The sequence below is a fragment of the Amphiprion ocellaris genome, chromosome 12, assembly GCF_022539595.1.
Source record: "Amphiprion ocellaris isolate individual 3 ecotype Okinawa chromosome 12, ASM2253959v1, whole genome shotgun sequence".
Taxonomy (NCBI): domain Eukaryota; kingdom Metazoa; phylum Chordata; class Actinopteri; family Pomacentridae; genus Amphiprion; species Amphiprion ocellaris.
Window position 1 is genome coordinate 10729039 of NC_072777.1, and position 21579 is coordinate 10750617.

At 38.9% G+C, this 21579-nt stretch overlaps 1 protein-coding gene across 3 annotated transcripts in view; it reads left to right on the forward strand.

Annotated features, from left to right (window-relative positions):
• The window catches only part of col12a1b (collagen, type XII, alpha 1b), a 155239-nt gene that overhangs the window by 18019 nt on the left and 115641 nt on the right, over positions 1-21579 (forward strand). For all 3 annotated transcript variants that reach the window (XM_035955996.2, XM_023287660.3, XM_035955995.2), the window contains exons 10-13: positions 100-702; positions 4232-4510; positions 4604-4879; positions 17489-17758. In XM_035955996.2, the coding sequence (XP_035811889.2) occupies positions 100-702; positions 4232-4510; positions 4604-4879; positions 17489-17758 (1428 nt within the window). The remainder of the gene's footprint in view (positions 1-99; positions 703-4231; positions 4511-4603; positions 4880-17488; positions 17759-21579) is intronic.

Genomic DNA, 21579 nt, shown 5'->3' on the forward strand with positions numbered 1-21579 from the left:
GCTCCAGATTTAATTTAATGTTCTATCAATAAAATATAAAGAGTTTGACTATTAATTACAACTTTACAACATTTTTTGTGCTTTTTTTTTGTCATTCAGAGTGTTCGCTTGGCGTGGATGTGCAGGCTGATGTTGTCCTCCTGGTTGATGGATCCTACAGCATTGGTCTGTCCAACTTTGCTAAAGTGAGAGCTTTCCTCGAGGTGTTGGTGAACACGTTTGACATTGGGCCGAATAAGGTTCAGATCAGTTTGGTCCAGTACAGCAGGGACCCTCACACTGAGTTCTACCTCAATACGCATCATGATCTGAATGCTGTGGTCAAGGCTGTGAGGACTTTCCCATATCGTGGCGGTTCCACCAACACCGGCAGGGCCATGAAATATGTGAGGGAGAGGATCTTCCAGACCAGCAAAGGTGCACGTGCCAACGTTCCCCGTGTCACCATCCTCATCACCGATGGAAAGTCGTCCGACGCGTTCCGGGAACCGGCCACTCAGCTGAGGAACTCTGATGTGGAGATCTTCGCCGTGGGCGTTAAGGATGCTGTACGAAGTGAACTCGAGGCCATTGCCAATACACCTTCAGAGACCCATGTGTACACCGTAGAAGACTTTGATGCCTTCCAGAGAATTTCCAAAGAACTCACACAATCCATCTGCCTGAGGATTGAGCAGGAACTCCGCAAGATCTTCCAAAGGCGTAAGTAACATGGCTTTAATCCTCTATGTGGATGACATTGCTCGTTATTGGGCTTCTTTTGAACAAACTGCTGTTGTTTCAAGGTTTAATCAGTAACACTCTATAGTGGGCAAAGGTTGCAGAAACGGGCTTGTGGATGAAAGGAGGCCAGTTCATCCACACAGACATGTTAATCTTGGTCTAGATAGCACTGTTTAGAAAATTAATACTTCAGAAAGCACCAGTCTGCCACAGATTTATTACGTCATGATTAATTTCAGTAAATGAGATAAGATTTGATCATTGATGCACATCATCATTTATACTTTTCTTTCTTTCTTAATGTACTGAACACCATTATTTAGATAAATCATAGGCATTATGACTAAGAATAGACTAGTGACAGCAAATGTTTAAGTTGAATATCATGTCGCAAGAAATGCTTTGCATTCAGGTTGTTTGCATTGGATGAAATTATGAGCAGTAGTTTTATTTTGCAGTGATTTTTGTTGTATGATTTTTTTTAGTGGAGGTAGCTTGAAAAATTGCATGCCAGTGACTCATGTATGCTTTGTTTAATTGTTGGCCCAAGATGATTAAAACCAAACTCACCCTCATACCAACCATGAAGCACTTGTTAAACAAGTCAGCTTCGTTATCTGAAGTTGCTGCAGTGTCCACATAATGACGAAAATATACAGCATTATAAAATGCAGAGCAAGTTCTGGGGCTTGTTGGTCTCCAGTCTAGGATTAATTTAAGAGATTTATCACTGATTTATCTTCCTTTAGTTACGCATATGTTGTTCGTTTTTCAAGTTTTTCCAGTCCAAACTACAGCCGTCTCAGCATAATGTAATCAAACATGGCTGTCTGAACCTGCTTTTGTTCATTTGTAAGCTGTGCTAGGAGCAATGATAATGCTTTCAATCACACTGTGGACTCAGCACATTAATTCGAAATAACCTAAGATTTATTTATTTACTCAGTGCTGCAAAACTAACCATAACCAAGTACTGGTTGGAACTGTTGTAGTAAGCCAAACAACATTTAACAATAAATTACTGTAGCAGTGAGATATAACTCTGCTACCCTTCATGGTGGAGAATAGTAGTACCATCAGTCGCCCATATGCACACAATTACTTTCATGTCCCTTTTCCAAGCGTGTCTTTTTCAACTAAACCCTCTTTTTGCTTCAATGTGTAAAACATATGTCCACCTTTTGATCTTTCAAGGGCAGGGAGAGTTCCTGCATGTGGAAATAGTAGAACTGGGTCAAATAGTGGTTGCAGAGATGTGTTTGCATTTGTTGAAACGCAGCCCGAGCACCAGATGACTCAGTATTACCACATCAGGAGAATACAGATCATCAGGTGTGCTGTTTGTCACATATTCGTAAAAAAAATTCAACTTTTGAATAGATTCTTTGTGCTAAAATCGTCAGCCAGTCTCAAACATCTGGTAGCCCAGTGTCAACAAGTTAAAACAGCTACTTGCTGTTTCAACCACTTAAAAAGACAAATAATGATTGCAGTATTTGCCAAAAACAGCTTCCAGGTCTGCCTGTGTTAAATGTGACTCACACTAACTTTGGTTGCTGATTATATAATTCTTATATAATAATGACTTTATGTCAACAAAGAGAAGTGTGCAAGAGCACGAATGAACATTACAGTCACAGCTTCCAGTCAACATGATGGTTCAAAGAGCTGTCACTGTGAGCTCTTCCACAGCAGCCGCCCTCCGGATGGTGTGTGAATGATTGAGCTGTCAGATGGCTTGTGGATTGTACATCTTTATTAAATGACGTGTAGGTCTGCCCTCTTCAGCCTTCATTTCCTACCGACTGCAAGAAAATCATGTTTTTTTCTATTGTGCAAAGCCACTTTTTTTTCAATTAGCGTCACGGTTTGTGATCTGTATCTTTCTGCCATCTGCCTTCAATGTTCTGTGGGCAACAGCCTTGGAGTATAGCTTGAAAGACATTCAGAAATATTAATTGTAGGACTGCTTTATGTTTTCCACGAGGACGACTGAAGTTGATCGATGATGCAAGTCTCAGTCTGTTAACCAGCTGTTTAAAATAATACGCTCATAGTGTCTGGAAAAAAATATGGAGGCCTTAAAAGGATTGCCACATGAATAAATTAGTCAAAATTGTGTCGGTTCTAACCTCAAATTGTGTGACTACAACATATTCTGCAGTTCGCACACATCTAAGGGCAGTCAGACTTGATATAGATATCTGCTTTTCCACTGTATAGAGCTGTCAAACATTAAAGCATGGCACAAAAGTACTGTATATGCCACAGATACTACTTTCTGCTAATAATTGCACAGTGCCATGTTCCACATTTTATGAATATGAAAAAGAGCTGAGGTTATGCCATGTTCAGACTGTTCCACAAGATTCACTAACTTGGTCCTCATTTAACATTTTTTTCATCCATGAAGTGTGTTCTTGAAGGTCACTGTATATCCAAAGATAAATCATTGTCCACAATAGTAGTTGTCAAAAGAAAGGAAAACCTCAGAAAACTAAACAAGATGAACAAAAAAATAAGCTTGCATAAAGAAGCTACAGCTTAGTCCTAAAGTACAACTACTTGGTCCTTAATGCTGGGTAAATCAATACTTTTCAAACTAAGTAAACATGGCTGGCCGTAAATACATCAAACCGTTCCAGCAGAAAATGTTGGCCTCCTGGAAAAATTCCCCAGTTACAAAGACACTTGATTGTAAAGCAAAAATTCTAAAACCTTCCAGCATCATAAGCTCTCAGTCCAGTCAACTGCAGCAGAGCTGAGCTGTTGTGGCTTCTTAATGTGGAAGAACTCAGTGCTTCCACTAATTCGTCTGTCAAGCTCTGGACAGTTTCCTTGAACAAATGAAATCTCTTCACTGCTGTATATTTCCATGTTGTTACCGTTGTCACTGAAAACCGTTTTCCCCTCTGACTGCTTGCTTCACAATGTTGCTGAAAAGTCACAAACTATGAGCCATATTGATGAAGTCCTCATGTTTTTTTGCATGTGGTAACATGGAAACATAGCTCTTACAGTGATGGAGTTTTAGAATATTTAACTGTTATTTGGAATTTTTGTTCAACTTCATTGACGTTATTTTATCATGCTCATCAACAGATGCTCATGTTGACCAGTTTGTGGATCATACATGACTGGTGCTTCATTTCACACTAGTCTCTGTGATATCAATTGAAAGAGGTCAGGGACTTTACTATTATATCCTAAAAAGTAAAGCTCAGAAAAGTTAAGTCTGTTGTCTATTGTCTTGTTTTTCTTACCAATGAAACTTGACTAATCTCACCTAAACTCAGATCATTGTGAAAACACCATGGTATATAATCAAAAGTAAATGGTTAGATTCAATAAGAATATTCTTTTCATCAGGAGCATTTTCTTTCTTAGAGGTTTTTCATGCCGGTGTACTTTGATTTGAAACGTCTACACTGTGGAAACACATTTTCTGTGAAAATACCAGTTGGTGCACCCTATTAAAATCCTTTTTTTAATTTTCCTTTTCCTCTAGAACTGATCCAACCAAAGTCCCTGTCCTTCTCAGAGATTACCCCCAGAAGCTTCAGAGCTTCATGGGCGATAGATGCCAACAACGTCGAGTCCTTTTTTGTTCAGTTCCGGCCAGCAGGAGACACCGATGCCAGTTATATGTCCATGTCCGTGCCTGGGGACACCCTCACAACCATCCTTCCCTACCTCACCCCTCTCACCCGCTATGAAGTCAGCGTTTATGCCCATTATGAAAAAGGGGAAAGCTTGCCTTTGACCGACTATGAGACCACTTTAGAAGGTAGTTATATACACAAACAGAGTTGAGAAATGCCTCTATTTTCTGGGCAGATAAATGTTCATTCTAAAACCCTAACTCTCACACGTTTTGCAGAACTAGGCTCCGTGCGCAACTTAAGAATATCTGAAGAGACAACAGAGAGCTTCAGAGTGTCGTGGCAGCCGGCTCCAGGAGATGTCACTCGCTACAGACTAGCCTACAAACCAGTTACACATGGGGACTCATGGATGGAGACAACCACTTTGGGTGCAGAGACGACAGCTGTGCTGCGGGAGCTTCAGCCCAAAACCACCTACCTGGTCATTGTCACTCCTGAATACCAGTCCGGCTCTGGAGTGCCACTGCAGAGTGAAGGCACCACCAAAGAAGGTAAATGTAGTTATCAGTCAGTTTGATGCATTTTACGTCAATGATTTTAGTGGAAACAGTGCAAGTTACTGAGTCCAGTGATAGCAGTTTCTCTCAAACATTATTCAAAATAAGACTTGGAATTATCATGATCCTCAATCTGCCTTGTTTTCTTTGCTATAAATGTACACAACTTGATGAAAGAAAACACAATCCAAACACAATTTTTCCTCAAAATTAGTTAAACTTTTTAAACTTTTTTGTAACTAAATAAATACAATGAAATCATATCATTTATATTATGATAGCTCAGACACAAAGTCATTATTTTGTTCTATTCATCACCCCATTTTAATTTCTGTTAATCTAGCATACAGTTACACAACATGTTAATGAGAAAAAAAATCTTGGTTTTCTCAGAAGGTGGTCATTAAAATACAAACAAAAGCAAAAAATTCTGTAGGACAGTAACAGTAATGTAGTCACACAAGAATTGGAAAGGATTGTAATCTGAAATAGAATAATTTTATGGTTTCTAATCCCAGTAACACTCAGCTACTTTGACATGTGCTCTTGGCTTGTTTTGCTGTATTACCAGGCACTGGATGGCTCTTGTGTTTGTTAATATAGGCTGGACGTTTCTTGTTTTCTCCTTCTGCTCAGGTAGGATGTGTAGGTGAGGAGTCTTTGAAGTCATTAAAGGGCACTAAAAATAGAACAATAGTAATGCAAAATAACAACATTTTAAATATATAATAAACAACTTATTTAATTTATTAAGTCCAACACCGATAGCTTGTGTATAATCTCTGTGGCAAAATTACACTTAGAGTTTGAATCAGCCAGAGCACGAGGCGAACTGTAGTCCCAAAACCTAAAGTATGTTCATGCTAAATTAAGCAAGACACTGTCGATACATTTTCCCGCCATACTATAGCTTGGATTTACATTCATTCACAGATGTTTATTGTTTGACGAAAACCTGTGGGTATACAAAACTACCTCACAAAAATATTTCAATTTGAATACATTCTTTAAAGCATCTGCAGTACTTTCTTTGACACTCATAACCAATCCTGTCTTTGCTTGTAAATGGTAAATGGTAGCTAAAAAGTAAGCCATATGCAGTGCTGTAAAAGTATGCATGGGGTTTAAAAGCAGCGAAGGATCCAAAGGGTTAACAGAGAATGATCAACAGAAGTTCTTATAAGTAGGAACTACATGAACCAAGTTAAACTCTGAAGCCCAGAAATGTGAGTAGTTGGTTAAGTAATGGTTGAGTCACTGCTTCTGATCTACAGCAGGTGCCTGCGGACATCTTGTGATGATTTTGTTTGTGCTATGAGACAGTAAAAACTATAAAAATCTAATTGCACCTTAAAATCACAAACGTTTGGGATGATTAAAACATTCTGGGTCCAAGCTGTCTCTCTGTCTTCCTGGAAAAAGAACAATGGAACTAAGCCAGACTCTATTCTGACATCCGCAGTGACTTTGTTTGTCCACAGGGTTTTTCATCTGCCATTTGGCATTTGCTTGACTTCCAAAATTGCCTGGGAGTGCCAGGAGTCCACACATTTTTGACCCCAGTGAAAAGTGAACTCTTAACCCTGCAGTGTTAGTACAACCTGCCACCCATCGAGCTCGTCTTCAGATCTGTCCTGCCTTACAGGGAAAGGAATGAAAAACAGACAGAAGCACAGACAGCTCAGAGGGAGAAGTGGGTCGAGATGTTCTCAAAGGTGATAAACAACAAATAAGGAAAGTAAACTGGAGATATTTTGCCCTGAAGGAACAACTCCCTAGGCTCGAAACAGTGACGTAATGAAACATTTGTGATGTTTTGTGGATTCCAGCAGGAGCTGTTAGTTTTACGTCTTTGAGGGAGGGATCATGTATCTTCCAAAGACACTTAAGATTATAAACCTTGAGCCAAAACACAGAGGACACAGCTGGAAATAAACACATTATATTCCTCTCTACCATGGCAACTGCATTTCTTACTGTGCCTGGTGCTTCCACACCTTCAGACAGAGCAGCTGCTTGTCATCTGAGGTGATTTTTGTTCAGTTTTTTTGACGGTTTATAAAAAGAGACAGGATTTATCCCAGCTCGCACCTCTTTTGACATGAAACACCCAGCTGGCTCTCAGATGGATTTATGCCTCCCCACTACCACCCATGCACGCCCTTGTGGCTGACAATATCGTTCCTATTACAGTGTTTGCTGTACCATGACTTTATCTCAAAACTATGAATTGGCGCAGTGCCTTGAGGTTTTGCATACATTGCCCTTTTGCTTGCAGTCTTCTCCGCCTATTCCGGTATTGCAGGGTTACAGGGAATCATTTCAATCTTTGTTCCATTTTTCCTGACTTGTGTTAGAGGGAAAACAAGGCATTGCACCTAAAGTCATGGCATCTTCAGTTTGTCTGACTCACATTTGACTCAATTTGCCTACCGCAGGAAAAAAAGAACACAAGTAGAGATGTAACAACAATTTCATGCGGTCAATTATTTTTGAAAGAAGAATTGTTTGAGCATACTTCACTCTCAGTTTCTTTCACTAATTCTAATCCTGGTAGCTGCCCAGTACAAACACAGTTTTCTACTGTGCTGCTCCACTGAAGCAACTGGGAGTTCATTGTCTTGGTCAAGGACTTCTTAGAAAGACAGATTGTTACTGATCCAGTTTTTTTCCCAGTCAAGGACATGATGGAAGTTTTTTGGATACAATACAGCTCTGACACACTTACCTTTTTTGTCTGCACATAGCCCCAGTTTGGGCCTCTCATGTGTTACTATGGCAGCTGTCGAGAAAAATAAATGCCCATCAATCTTAGAAAATCCCAGCGGGTTTGGTAACAGCACTTAATCATGTTTAAAGGTATTGTCAGATTCTTCCTTGGTTTCCAACGTCAGGTTGAACAAATATTTGATCCACTGCATAGTCATTTTTCACGTTTTCCAAGTTGCAGCTTTATTTTCTCTCCCGATTTCCAGATATGACTTTTAGTTGGTAACTTTGTAAGTATATTTAAAAGAACAGAAATTAATATTAGTGCAGACAGATCTACTCTACATTCCCTTGGGCTGGTTTTCTGATAAACCCAGCCATTGGTCAGCTCTTTGAAGCCTTGGCTTCTCAGAACTTATAATGAACATATTTGGTTGTTGTTTTACAATTAAACAGACGTAACATTTGAATTGACTATAAAAATAAGAAGTTGGTGCAGCTGTGATAGTGACAGTTGCCTAGTCGCCTGGAAAACGACTAGGCAGACTTAAAGTTGTGATACTTTGTCTCCTTGTGATCATCAAAAAAATGCTGTAAGTTCAAATTTATAAAGTAAAAAGACTTTCATTTTGCAATCTAAAGAAATCACAAAATAACTTTTTCAGAAATATGAAAAAACAAACATCCAAAATCTTCTGTCTTTTGATTCCTTTGCAGCCACTGCTGTGATCCTACCAGATTTAGCGATCATGCTTTTTTATTATGACTGTACGTCTCAACAACCACAGCTAATGTTTGAGGTTTTACGGTAATTGCTGTGACTAAACCCTGGAAGACAACCAAATCATCACAAGGGCTCTTAAAACAAACACAGCAAACATTTAATACGAGTCTGTGTTTAATGTGGTTTTCTTTTGCTTCGGGGCAAAATATTAGAAGTGGTCCTACTTTCAATACCCAGAGAGGCTTGAAAGGGTTCAGGCTTGTTGTTACTGGAGAGTAATAATAAACAATCAGAATAAGAGCAAAGAGATGTGGCGAGAGGGAAAAAGAAGGACGAGGTGAAGAGGCTATCCAGTTTTCATACAGATTTAAAATTGGTTTTACCATCATTCCTTTAAGTTGTGATAAAACTTGACACACTGGGGTTATTGTGAAGAATATATTAAATTCATTTATAGTTAGGCTAAGACAAGCTTAGTCTTCAGACGAGTTTGAAAAATGGGATTTGGTGTAGCTAATACAGTGGCATCAAGAGATCAGAACACTGTGCATAAACCCCCGATTTAACCGTATCAGTTGGAGGTGGAACTGAATGTGAGTGCATTTGAGAAGTTGAAAAGCTGCAGTAACTAGAGATCTTCAAGTTACACCAAGAAGTCAGTTTGCAAAACTGAATGGCGTTTACAGCAGGGCTGGGATTATTTTCATTATTGATAAATCTACTGAATATTTTGTTGATTAATCATTAGAGCTATAGAACATCAGAATCTAAAGGTAAAATGGTTGTTGAAATTTTGCGTTTTTTCTTGCTAACGTTGGAGGAGGGAGAAGGGATGACATGCAACAAAGATGTTCCACTGGACACTTTACTTACATAGTGAAGGTAAACATTTCACCCCAAGTGAACATTTTTTTAAATTTGTAAAAAAAATAGCTATATAAAAACAACAAACATTTAGTTTATTCTGGACTGATATGCAAATACGCTCCGGTTTGTTTATACCATATCAGAAGTCTGCATAAAAAGACATGTTCATGCACGTTTTTTGGCATGTATAGGCATCATAAATTTTGGGCTGCTTGCAGATGGTCCACACGAAGACTTCCAGACAAGAACAAAATATCTGAATGAAATTTAAGTAACTGTTACATCCCTGCTTCTATGTCACATTCCCCTCTGTCCTAATGTTTGCTGTTCATGATTAATCCACCACTTTCTAAATCTCAATAAGTGCAATGCAATAAATGCAAAACAATATGATTTGATATAACTTTTAGAATATTGCAGCATAATAGAGCTGATTTCTTTGTAGCATGGATGGATTTCAGCAGTTTTTGGTGTATGAGAGTGGATGGACTTTTAGCTCGTTAAAGCACATGCATTAACAGCAACAGTGGACAGAGCAGCCAGCCACACAGCCTGAGAGGTGAAGATGAGAAACAGCAAGACCGGACAGGAATGTAACCCAGCCGAGAGCAAGGCTGGAAGGTTAGGAGGAGCAGGGAAGACTGACTCATTTCTGTCTCTGTTTCTGTCTGTGTCTCCGTCTCCATGTGTCTCTCTGCATGTCTTTCCCATTTCCCTCCCATTCTGTCTGTCTCTATGTGTCTGGTTCTCGCTGTCTCTTTCCATTTCCCTGTATGTCTCTCTCTTTATACCGTCTTTGGTTGTCTCTTCGTGTTATTTTCTTTCTGTCTGTCTTTGCTCTCTTTATTTCTTTCCACCTTGTGAGGGCTTGCCTGGAATTTAATAGCGCTGTCCGCAGTCTGTGTGTTTCGGCCTGCACAGCCTCCAGATGCCTCTCTGGTCGTTGGCCATGCAAATTTATACAGCCTTTCTCTGTTTGTTTTTTTTTTTCTTTTTCCGATGCCTCAGGTTGTTGTATTAGGTGTTTACTGGCACGTCACAGTGTACTTGTTCTGCCGTGTTGCATTCACGGTCTGGTTGAGTGCGAGGATGCGTCCAGAAATTCCTGGTTTTGGCCCACATCAGAGGGAGCTGGCAGGAGTTCCTCATTACCTTTGTTTCCTTCACATGCAGGCCTAAATTTGTCCAGATCGGCAGCGGAAAACTGCTGTGCCGATACTGTACCCACAATAAAACCAGTGAGCTCACTTTTTCTCATTGTAAAAACTCTTATTTTACAGTAAGAGCTCATGTTAAGCTTCATCAGGGCCTCATTTGTGCACAGGAGATTTCCGTTCATGACCAAATGGAGGCTAAAATGGAAAACTGATCTTCATGCCAAAATTAGTCGCTTACAATGTTTTCTGTGATATATCAAAGCTACTTCTTGGCCAAACTACCATATGAATGCTACAGAGACGCTTTCTAATTTGTTTAAACAGTGACAGAGTTGAACCCAGGATAAAGTCCAATGGCATTTGTATAAATGTGGCCCATCTTGCCCAGTTGTGTGGTGTAAACCTGTCTGCAGCTGATATATAAAGGAGCTGCAGCTGCTTTCAGCACAACTCCTTTAGTTTTAATGCTCATCTGGATGAACCTGAAAAAGTTGACGCTAACCAGGACTTCCTGAATGTGCGACGGGTACAGTGTGACGCTGCTGTGAAATGGAAAACTTTTAGGAGTCACGACAGCCAAACTTACTGTCAGATTGATGACTGTGCATCTTTGAAATTATATAATTCATTTTGAATAGCTTCCACAGGCCACTGAAGAACCTCTCCTAAACAGTAAAAACAAATGACAATAAAACCCCAAAATGTGCACAATGGGAATGATGAGGTGTGTTTGAAGAGGTTTTCCAGACACTTTTTTCTACTTTTATGTTAATGATCTTTAAGTGTGTCCTTTTATATTGTCATGACTTAAACTTCAATTAAACCCAAAACTTCAATCTCATAAAGTCCAAAAATACATACAGTCTTAAAAGGAGTTTGGATGCTTGTTATAAGTTCTTTTTTTGTGATTGCAGTTGTTGGTTTTGCCATGCTGGACACCAGCCTTCAATAGACAGTTTGTTTCTTTGCAGCTTTTGCTTCCTGGGTGTGCTATCAGGCATACAGGTGATGTTAGGGTTGCAGTTCAGATGATACTAAGACTTGCTGGTCTGACTTTACAGCTTGGCTTAGTATTACTATAGCGAGTCTGGCTGACAACACACTCGATCTCACTTTGGGTTCCAGTTTAGAATTGTGATAAAAGTCCAAACATTAAATTTTGGCCAAAAAAAATGAAGACATCTCTTCAATTTTTGCATGAAGGCGCTTAAGTTTTAAAATGGGAAAAAAAAATACAAGAGTGCTGTGGTTTAGCTGTGCAGACTGGCTGTGAAGTAGTCTTTCCCTCTGAGGTGCTATGGTTTAGTAAAACCAGTGATCTATAAAATGTGCTCAAAAGATTCCAGATATGTTTCCTTTATGTCTTCCATCAACAGCAGTGAAGTAAGATACTTTGATCCAAATGGTAAATCTTCTGTTAAACTGACATAATGCCTTGAATTGTTGGTAGCACGAATGACCAGAATGAATGTGTTAATCTTCAGTGTGGTGCTGGGAAGTGCCATAGCTATAGTTCCATTCTAGCTGTGATTCAGGTTTTGCTCTTTGTTTGCTAAGTTTTGCAGATTTTTGGCTGCAGTCATAACTGAGGGATTTAGACAGACAGATAGACTGTATATAAAAGATGGATGTGGGGATGATGATTGTTTCAAAGCCTTGCATTTAGAATTTGGTAGTTGTCATTTGAATCCTGACTTGATCAGTGAGTGATGAACTTCACTGAGAACTTGCTAAGCGAACCCTAAAGCATATCCAGCTTTATTGTCTATTTTCCTCTAAATGAGACCTAAAACGAACAATGTGCCATTTTGAAAGAGACTTAAGACTAATGATTAAGACCATTGAGTCTTTAGGAAAATGTTTGCTAAGGTAACAAATTAAATGACATTTATTTTCTCTTAGACTCCTATGTAATCAGAGGAGTCCCCCCCTGCTGATTATTAGACAGAATGCAGGTGTAAGTCACTTCCACATTGGCTTTACTTTTTAGATCTGCAGGCTACTTCCAAATTTTATATAGTCAATGGTTTAATCTAGTCTCTTTTCCACTTCTTTTCACTTATTAGCATATCCTAGTTTTAGCTTTTTGTGGAGAATCACTGGCACAGTATTACGAATCGCACCTTGTCCGGAATTACTCAAAAATAACTGGTTAACATTATAAAGCATGTTTCTTAATGCGTCTATGGTTATTTTAAATTTGGAATGCTGCCAATTTACTAACAGCTCTTGATTCACAACAGTATCCTTTAAGGTTTCATTATGCTTAAAAAAAAAACTAGGTTGTACAGTGTCCAACTACATCTAACATCAAACATGTTCACACCTGTTCTGATGGATTCAAAGGTGAGGTGAAATGCCGGCCATCACAGTCTCCTCCTCTATATTCGCCACACCCTCACTGACTTCTGTTTACCAGCTCTGTGGCTTTTGTGTTCTCTTTTGGACGGTCTGTCTTTGAAGGCAGTGCTACACTTTGTTGTGTGGACAAAAAGTAACAAAAGTGGCTGTGTGAATAATAAAAAAAGAGTGTGAAGTTCAGTCTCTGCCTGCTTTCACACTTCTGCACATCTGGCCAAAAATTGTCAGCTGCATCCCAGACTTGGTGTGGGTGTGTTGTTTCAGGTACAGATGAGACGGTAAAATGCAAAATAAATCCAATGCTAATCAGATGGCAAAACACTGGACAGTGGTTTATGTTATCAGCAAACAGGATTTTACTGTATTATGCAATACAAATAACAAATTATTACCACAAAGGGCAGAGTATTTGGTGCAGCTTGTGGTACACATACAGTAACATACAAAGAAATAATACAAAATGCTAGAGGACTGTAAATGCACCATTGAGCTATGTGCAGGATATAAATTCCTGACATCAGCTTGATAGATACCAGTAGGAAAGGTCAAAAAAGACATTTGCCAGCTATGAAAATGTGAATAACAAAGTCTTCGATTAGCTGAAGATAGTTAGTTTTAAATGCAGGTAAGATATACCATCCAGTCTGGAAAATTGTCAATCATGGGAGCAATGAGCTTGAACTTTGTCCCCACTGAATTGAGCCTAAACACTGGAAAACTGGCAGAATCACTACCTTGCTCAAGGACCAAGATTTCTCCTCTAATGTGCAGTAGAACCAACAACACCACCGCAGTGATGCTTTTCTTCCCATCTGGGCCACCCGTACGAAAACTTTAGTCACTTCAAGGTGCTTTAAATGGCTGTTGGTAGATGGAGCATGTCAAGTAGCCAAGTTTACACAAAGTCATCAGCCAAGAGACTTTCCACTGTGACTGTGAGGCTTGAGCAGCAGGGAGTCCCACAGTGACTCGTGACACAGAAACCACCACACCAAATCAGGGAGCATAGAGAAGCAGTCGGCAGGCTGGAGATGCAGCGCTGTTTCTCAGAGGTGGAGCTGCACTTCAATACGTAACCAGCTGTGTCTGATTCTTTTGATCTGACAACTGAGGTTAAACTACACCAGCCACATCATTTCTGCTGCCAGATACATGTTGATAAATGTACTGTGTAAGTACGACTCAGCTGTTTTCTGTGGGATGTTACATGCTCCTCAATTAGAAACCTGATTTGAGATTAAAATAATTTCGTTTAACATCATCACAGAGAAGTAGCATTGAAGAATTTAACCCTAAACTTTTTTCCTGATAAAATAATCCTACCAGTCATTTATTAGCGGTTCTGTAATGTTCAGTCCTGTCACACGGTCTTCCCCAGCAGATGCCAGTAGTTTCCCCAGTCACCACTGAATTGTAAATGTTTTTCTTTTCTTTCTGAGAGAATTTAGAGAATCATTTCTTTTTTGTTGCGACACCACAAGAGAGTCAAAGTCTAGAAGCCAGCAATCCATACTAGCTTTAAAAAAAAAAAAACAAACGTGAGAATTATACGTTGAAACTTGTTTAAAAACAGTGATTGGAGAAAATGGAAAAAAAGACGTAGATAGATAGATAGATAGATAGATAGATAGATAGATAGATAGATAGATAGATAGATAGATAGATAGATAGATAGATAGATAGAGCTTAGTAGTGGAAATATCTTCAAAGGTGCATTAAATTTCATGTGGTTTTACTCAGATTTGCTTTGTGATGGACTGTGGAAAAACAGGTCTGAATGCGTTTTAGGCAACGTCTGCAGAGTGCCAGATATTCCACACTCCATCTGACGGCTGTTATTTTTTAAAGCCTCCAGACTTGGCTTCCAGCTTTGAGAGACAGCGCTCGTTGAAACAGATAAAAAATGGCACCAAATGGTAGCTCCCCTCTAATAGCAGCTGTAGTCTGTGCAGTGACGACTGAGTGATGGCAAGCAGCAGATGTGCAATAACAGAGAAAAATAAACTATTAAATATATGCACATTAATAAAAAAAATACACAGAGGATTGCAAATTGAGCCTCAAAGCAACATTGCATTTGGTTTTTTTTTGTTTTTTTTTAGAAATATCTGACTGTCAAATTGAAAGCCTGGTCAGAGGCGACCTTTTCTTTGCACAGTGTCACTAAAAAGTGAGGGAGCTGCTGAAGAAATGAGTCTTTTTAAATTTAGTGTATTCAGTCATTGCGTGTTTGTCAGCATGCTTTAACCTATTTCACTAATAAAGCTCATCCCTCTGTCTGGCCACATGTTTTGCACATTTAGAGGGCTGATTAAAATGACATTTCCGCTATCAGTTGGCAGGAAATCAATGGGCTGCTCGCAGCTACTGTGAGGCTTGTTTCATTTGATATATTTGTTTTTTTCTCTTTATTATCAGTGCACACAAACACATATTTTGACTGTCTGGCCAGTGCACACATTTTTAAAAAAAATAAATGAAGTATTCTTAATATTGTTGATATGAAATACAGACCAGAATCACTTTTTCCGCCTATAAACATTTTGAAACCCTGGTGTTTTCCTTTTCTCCTGCTCCTTCCAAAGATCTGTATCAGGTGGTGAAAGCTGGAAAGTGATTTATTTCATGTGCACTCTCTTGATTATATAGCTGGATCTAATATTTTGTGATAATTATCACATTGTGGAAACTGCCACTCTGTCTTTCCAGTGCCTCTGCTCCACATGCTGTTCTCTACATTGATGAAGAATTCTAATTTGATATCATTCCCCCTCCGTCTCGTCTTCTTCCATCATTCACAAATGTTTCCAGCGGTCTGCAATGTCTCTATAGGGAAGCGATCATATGACTGTGTGAAGCAAAATGAGCCACTGTGGTTTTTTTAAAGCTATATTTGGAGTCATATATATGTGGACATTGGCTTCTGTGTGCATGAGCAGTCAAAAGGTTGAGTTGAAGGGAGACATGGGTCTGAAGTCCTGGCAGCAGCTCCTACAGGCTGCAAACCCTAAAATGCAAGCGTGGATTTGTGTTTGAGCTCAATCACTCGATCTACTGCAGCGAGGGATGTTAAGTTTCCAATGAGGATAGTGCTAAAATTGTTCATGCTCTGGAAAGTAAATATCATGTTTGTAATGTTTACATTTTGTCCTGAGGGTAGCATAGAAGCACGTGTCCAAAAATCCCAAAGATGAATCCTCTGAGGAGCATGAATCTTACATTAAATGGCCAAGTAGAAAGTTTGGCCTATAATCATCATGGATATCTATAATAAATCTCATTGTATGCTGACCAGAAAGTTGAAAAACCACCAATTTTTTGCTAAATAGATAACAAAGTCATGTTAGCAGCTCCTGTAAGGTGCATTTGTGCCTTGCCAATGCAGCTAAAAATGTTAAGTTTAGTTGAGCATATCGAAAGTATATGTATGTTTGTTCTAAAGGTGGAGCCATAGAATGCTGTGGACTGTACAAAAACAGCAACAAAAAAAAAGAAAATCAAAACTGCATCCGCTGGGGAGCATGAATCTGTTCATTAAATCTGATGTGAGGTAGATGAGATGTGCAGAATCTGGCTTGATTGGACCATTAATATTCACAACAAACCCCATGGTATCCTAACCCCTAACCCTAACCCAACAATTAAAACTAGTATGAGAATTGATTAACTTCAGGATTATTTGCAATTAGTATTACAGAGATCAGGGAAGTTTGATTAGAATAAGTCCACTTTACAGGATGACTGGTTGGATGGACCAAGAAACACAAAATAGTCAGATGATCTCACAGGTTAAACACAAACCTGCAGTTTATCCAAAAATAATTTAGAACATGAAAAATTCAGCAACAATAAAATTATGATCAAAGTGTTCATTTTAAAGATTCATCACAAAGAGACCCCTGGTATAACTAGTCAAAATATTACAAAAATAGCAAGTAAAGTTTTTCCCTTCAAGTCTGAGGTTCACAATGCATTATAATCAATGTTCATAAAACCCACATATAGAAGGACAGACATTCAGTCTCTTACAAACCTAATTGGAGACTTGCTAGCTAAAAGCTAAAATGTCAAATATCAAAGTTTTCAGTTTACGATCTTCTTATAGGGGGAGGACTATAGTAATGATATAATGAAGTAAAGATGTCTGGTAAACTACAGTAAAGAGATTTCCTCTCTCCTGTTGGCTCAGTAGACACTTTGAGTTCATCCGGTCCCTCATGTGTTTTATGTCTTTCTTCCTCCATGTCTTCCAGTGCTCTGCACCCACTAATGAAGCTGAAGCATCTTAAAATATCCTCAGAAATATGAAAGAAATAAATCATTCAGACTGGACAGCTCTTCACATGTGTTTATCCAGGCTTCTCTGGCCTTTATAGTTGTGGTGAGCTGTTCATCTCTGCTGTCCACTCAATGGCATTTTAATGGTTTCCATTTAAAAAAATAATTTGATCTGCCAGCACATCCAAATGGTTCCTTTGTTTAAAGAGGAAACTGAATTTAAAAAAAAAAACAAAAAACAGAAAAACCTGACAAAAACTGGAAAGAACATTTGAGTATCCCAGCCAGTATGACTTTATACAATAAAAAATTACTCACAGTTGAGTTTCAAATAATCTGCTGTGATCTGGGAAGGAACTTTGGAGGATAATATGTATTTATTTCACTAGCCATTTAATCTCAACCCCAAAAGAAATGAATTACATAATTCTTTTTGTGTTTGCACACAGTATTTGTTCTTGTGTACCATCCCTTTCATTAATCCACACCTTCACTTCTTGTTTCCAGCGGTGGGCCCTCCTAAAGACCTCGTCACCAGCGATGTAACTGACAGCAGCTTTGCAGTGTCCTGGACGGCAGCTCCTGGGAACGTGGAGACGTATCGAGTTCGATGGAAGTCGCTGTTTTCTGAGGAGGCTGGAGAGAAAACGGTGCCAGGACATGTAACAAACACTGTGCTGGAAGGTCTGAGTCCTGAGACGCTTTACCAAGTCTCTGTGGTTGCCACCTACGGTTACAAAGACAGCGACCCACTCACTGGACAGGAAACCACTGATGGTAAGAAACTGTCATTTCTAACTCTAGTGAACCCTGAGGACAGAAACAGCCTCATCGGTTTACCTCCCTAGTAAAATAAGTAAACACTTTAGTAATATGGCACTCTTAAGACACAAAATGTCTCATTGTTACCAAAAGAAAAGGAAAAAAAAGCATTTAAATAAAGCTATAAATCAAAGGCAAACTACACTGTTTGAGCAAAGATAATACATTTGCAAGGGCAAAATGACTGTTAGTTTATACCTTTTAGCTAACATGCGATCCTCCATGATTCGACTTGTGAGGTAACATGTGTAGGTCACAGCTGAAACAGCACATGTACATAAATGGAAATATATTTATTCATTTGTGCATTTCATGTTCTTTTGTCTTGGAAGGGAATAAAATAGATGAGAAAATTCATCAAGCAACAAAAGATAATTTAACCTGGAATGCTAGCTAGAAGGCCAGTCTGCCTATATGTTATAGCTAAGTGCTTTTTTTTTTTTTTTTTTTTTAAACTTTTTAACACCTTAATTGGAGAAGTATTTGAACCTGTTTTTCTATTAAAATCTTACTTTACTCACCAAAGTAAACAAAACTTCTCAAATCCATAAACAAAGTACAAGTGCTTTGATTGAATATGTTATGAAATAGGAAAAAAAGTCTTGCATGCTGTTGCCAGCTTTTGGTGCTTGACCAGTGTCTTCAAAGCAGTTTAATATCAGACTAATCCTCATAGCTGATTTACGTGATGGAGTGACTTCTTTGGTGTAGTTAACATTAGTCCAGTTGCTCAAAACAGCAGCTTAGCTGGAAGAGATTTTCATAAATTCAACTTTATCAGTCCAGGAAATCTGTCAGTATTTACTGCCACTTCTAAAATATATTTAAACTCAGAGCAGAGTTTCGCAAATACACCTCATGACTTTAGTTTAAATGTTGTTGGACGCATGTGTTTAGCAGCATTAGCATCTAGAGCTGCTCTCTACTGACAGACTCTCAGCCCTCTTCCCATATTAGCATATTAAAATCCTAGTTTAGTGTGAGCATGAGCCTCAGTTAGCTAGCTAAACCAGACAGCCAACAGATGCCTTTTTCATAACTCGATGCTATACAGATTTTAAACACAACTGCCACATTTAGCTGCTTGACAACATGGAGGTGCGCTAGTTTGATGCAACACTTTTAGACGGTCAGCAAACACACTTGTAACTCCATCACAGTAAATATTATGAGGCTCCAACTGGTTGTGCAACAAGGTGCAGTAGCAAATCTAACATATTTTTTGACACTTAAACTGCATGTCCTTTGTATTAGGTAAAATATTTTAATTGATTTAAACATAAACAGCAATTAACTGTTTAACAAATAGTCATTATCATCCCTATAGACAGGTGTTTAAAAGTCAGTGGTCAGGTCGTGAACATGTCTTTAACTCTCGGAGGAAAGGTAGGGACGTTCTTACTGTTCTCAGCGTTAGATGTTTGGATTAAGTACTGAGTTAGTTTTGATTGCAAGGCAGCACGCCACATGAATATGAGCCAGAATAGATTCAATGCTTCCTTTTGTCAGAAAAACAAAACATATTTCTTGCATAATTGTCAGTTGGCATTCTCCAAAAGGGTTCTGTCTCCGAGTTTATGGAATTAGTCCAAATGTAGATTGCGATTTTCACTTCAGATTCTTGTCAAACTACGGCTGAGAGGAAACACCGATGTGGTGACAGTTTTGATGGGTTGCATTCTCAAAAATGACACAACTCATAGCTGAGGGGAATGCTGGTACAACGTGGGTGTCCTGTAAACTGCATACTAACTTATTGCATCAGAGACGAGGCACTCTTTAAAAATGTCAACACATTTCTCATTCTTTTTGCACACATGGGAAATCAAATGCAGACACAATGGCCACTCTAAACAAAGCACTATTTAGATAAACTACCACATCTTATTGTTTCTCGACGAACCGTCCCATAACTATTACACTTCCTGCTTTCTAGATTTATTAAAATCCATCAACACATTGAAAAGTTGGATGCAGCATTTCTTTCCACCAATAAAAATCCTCCAGAGTGAAATCAAGTAGTTTGAAAAACCTTCCTCGGGATCATTAAATACACATATTATTCCCTTAGAATTTTTTTTAATCACTTACAGAATCATCGGAAGAATTCCATTTTATTTTACAGGGCTTGGGTTGTTTCGGGGTAAAAGGAAAATGTGGTCACCATTTCCTCACAGTTGATTGCTTCTGGATAAAAGCCTAATTCTTAACCAATTAGATTTGGCATGAAACTGATGGAATTGTGCCTGCAGTTATTATTACATACCAATTACCGAAGGAATACAGAGAGATATCGCACTTGGCCTACAAACAGAGGGAGACATAATGGTTTTAAGAGTTTAAATTAATAATAACTAAATGATAATTGCTGTGAGTAGGCATCATAGCAAGCATTCTGAGTGTGTACAGTCTGGCGCATTGAGGACATAAAATCTTGCTACGTATGATAACAAATATGCAATTCAAGAGGAAGGGATGATACAGAGCATGTTTAAAATCAGATGTCAGACAGGAATTAACTTTCTTTGACTTTTGTTTCCCAACCTAGCAAACTTGTACTAGTAAAAAGTTGAAATGTTGTTTAGCTTCTCCCATACAGTCAGTGGCATCCACCTCCCATGCACTGGAATAATGTGGAATTTGTTTATTTTTTGGAAATGATAGTACTGATGGCACTATATTGAAACTGTATGGGAATTCTTTTCTACTCTAATCTCTTAAGCTTAAGCTATTTTTGGACACTTCTACCTAAGTCTGCATAACTGTGGCCAAAATGCTAATCGCGCTAATTGTGATTCTTATTGAGATCACAATTATTCATTACACTTAATCATTGACTTTAGAGACAAAATATGTTCATTGCACTTTTATGTTTAAATAAATGGAATGCTACTTTCACCTCCATGCTGTACTACATTCTTACTAATGTACAAATCTGTATCAAAATAACACTTAAGTCCTCTTCACCTATATTGAGAGAAGTTGCATTTTGCTGACTAATCAAAATTGTTAAATCTGTATAGGCTATAACTTTGAGCTAACAAGCAATGATGTACTAAAATTTTTCAACTGCAACTCTACAGAATTGGATATGACCAAAAATTAACCACAACATAACTGCATCCACATTATTCGTAGTAGTACCTTTGAAAAATGGGGTTACGTTTGAGCAGCAGATACCACTTGATCCTGGTGCAGGGGCCTACAGGATGGAAAGGGTTCATTCTAAATACACTGCCTGTCCAAAAAAAAGTTGACACTTGGATTTAACTAAGCAAATAGCTTAGAGCCTTTCATTGGATAATTACTGCAGTGATGAATATGTTTCAGCAGGCAACAACTTATTTAACCCTAGCTAATGCAGTGAGTAGCTTCGCACTTGTTAAACAACCGTGTTGCAAGACATATCCTGTGGTCATGGAAAGGATGCTAATTTGTCTTAGAGGGGTCAAATTATTGGCCTGCATCAAGCAAAGAAAACATCCATCCATCCATCCATCCATCTTCTACCGCTGGTCCGGGTCGGGTCGCGGGGGCAGCAGCTTTAGGAGGGAAGCCCAGACCTCCCTCTCCCCGGCCACATGATCTAGCTCCTCCCGGGGGACCCCAAGGCGTTCCCAGGCCAGCTGGGAGACATAGTCTCTCCAGCGTGTCCTGGGTCTTCCCCGGGGCCTCCTCCCAGTGGGACGTGCCCTAAACACCTCACCAGGGAGGCGTCCGGGGGGCATCCTAATTAGATGCCCGAGCCACCTCATCTGGCTCCTCTCTACACAAAG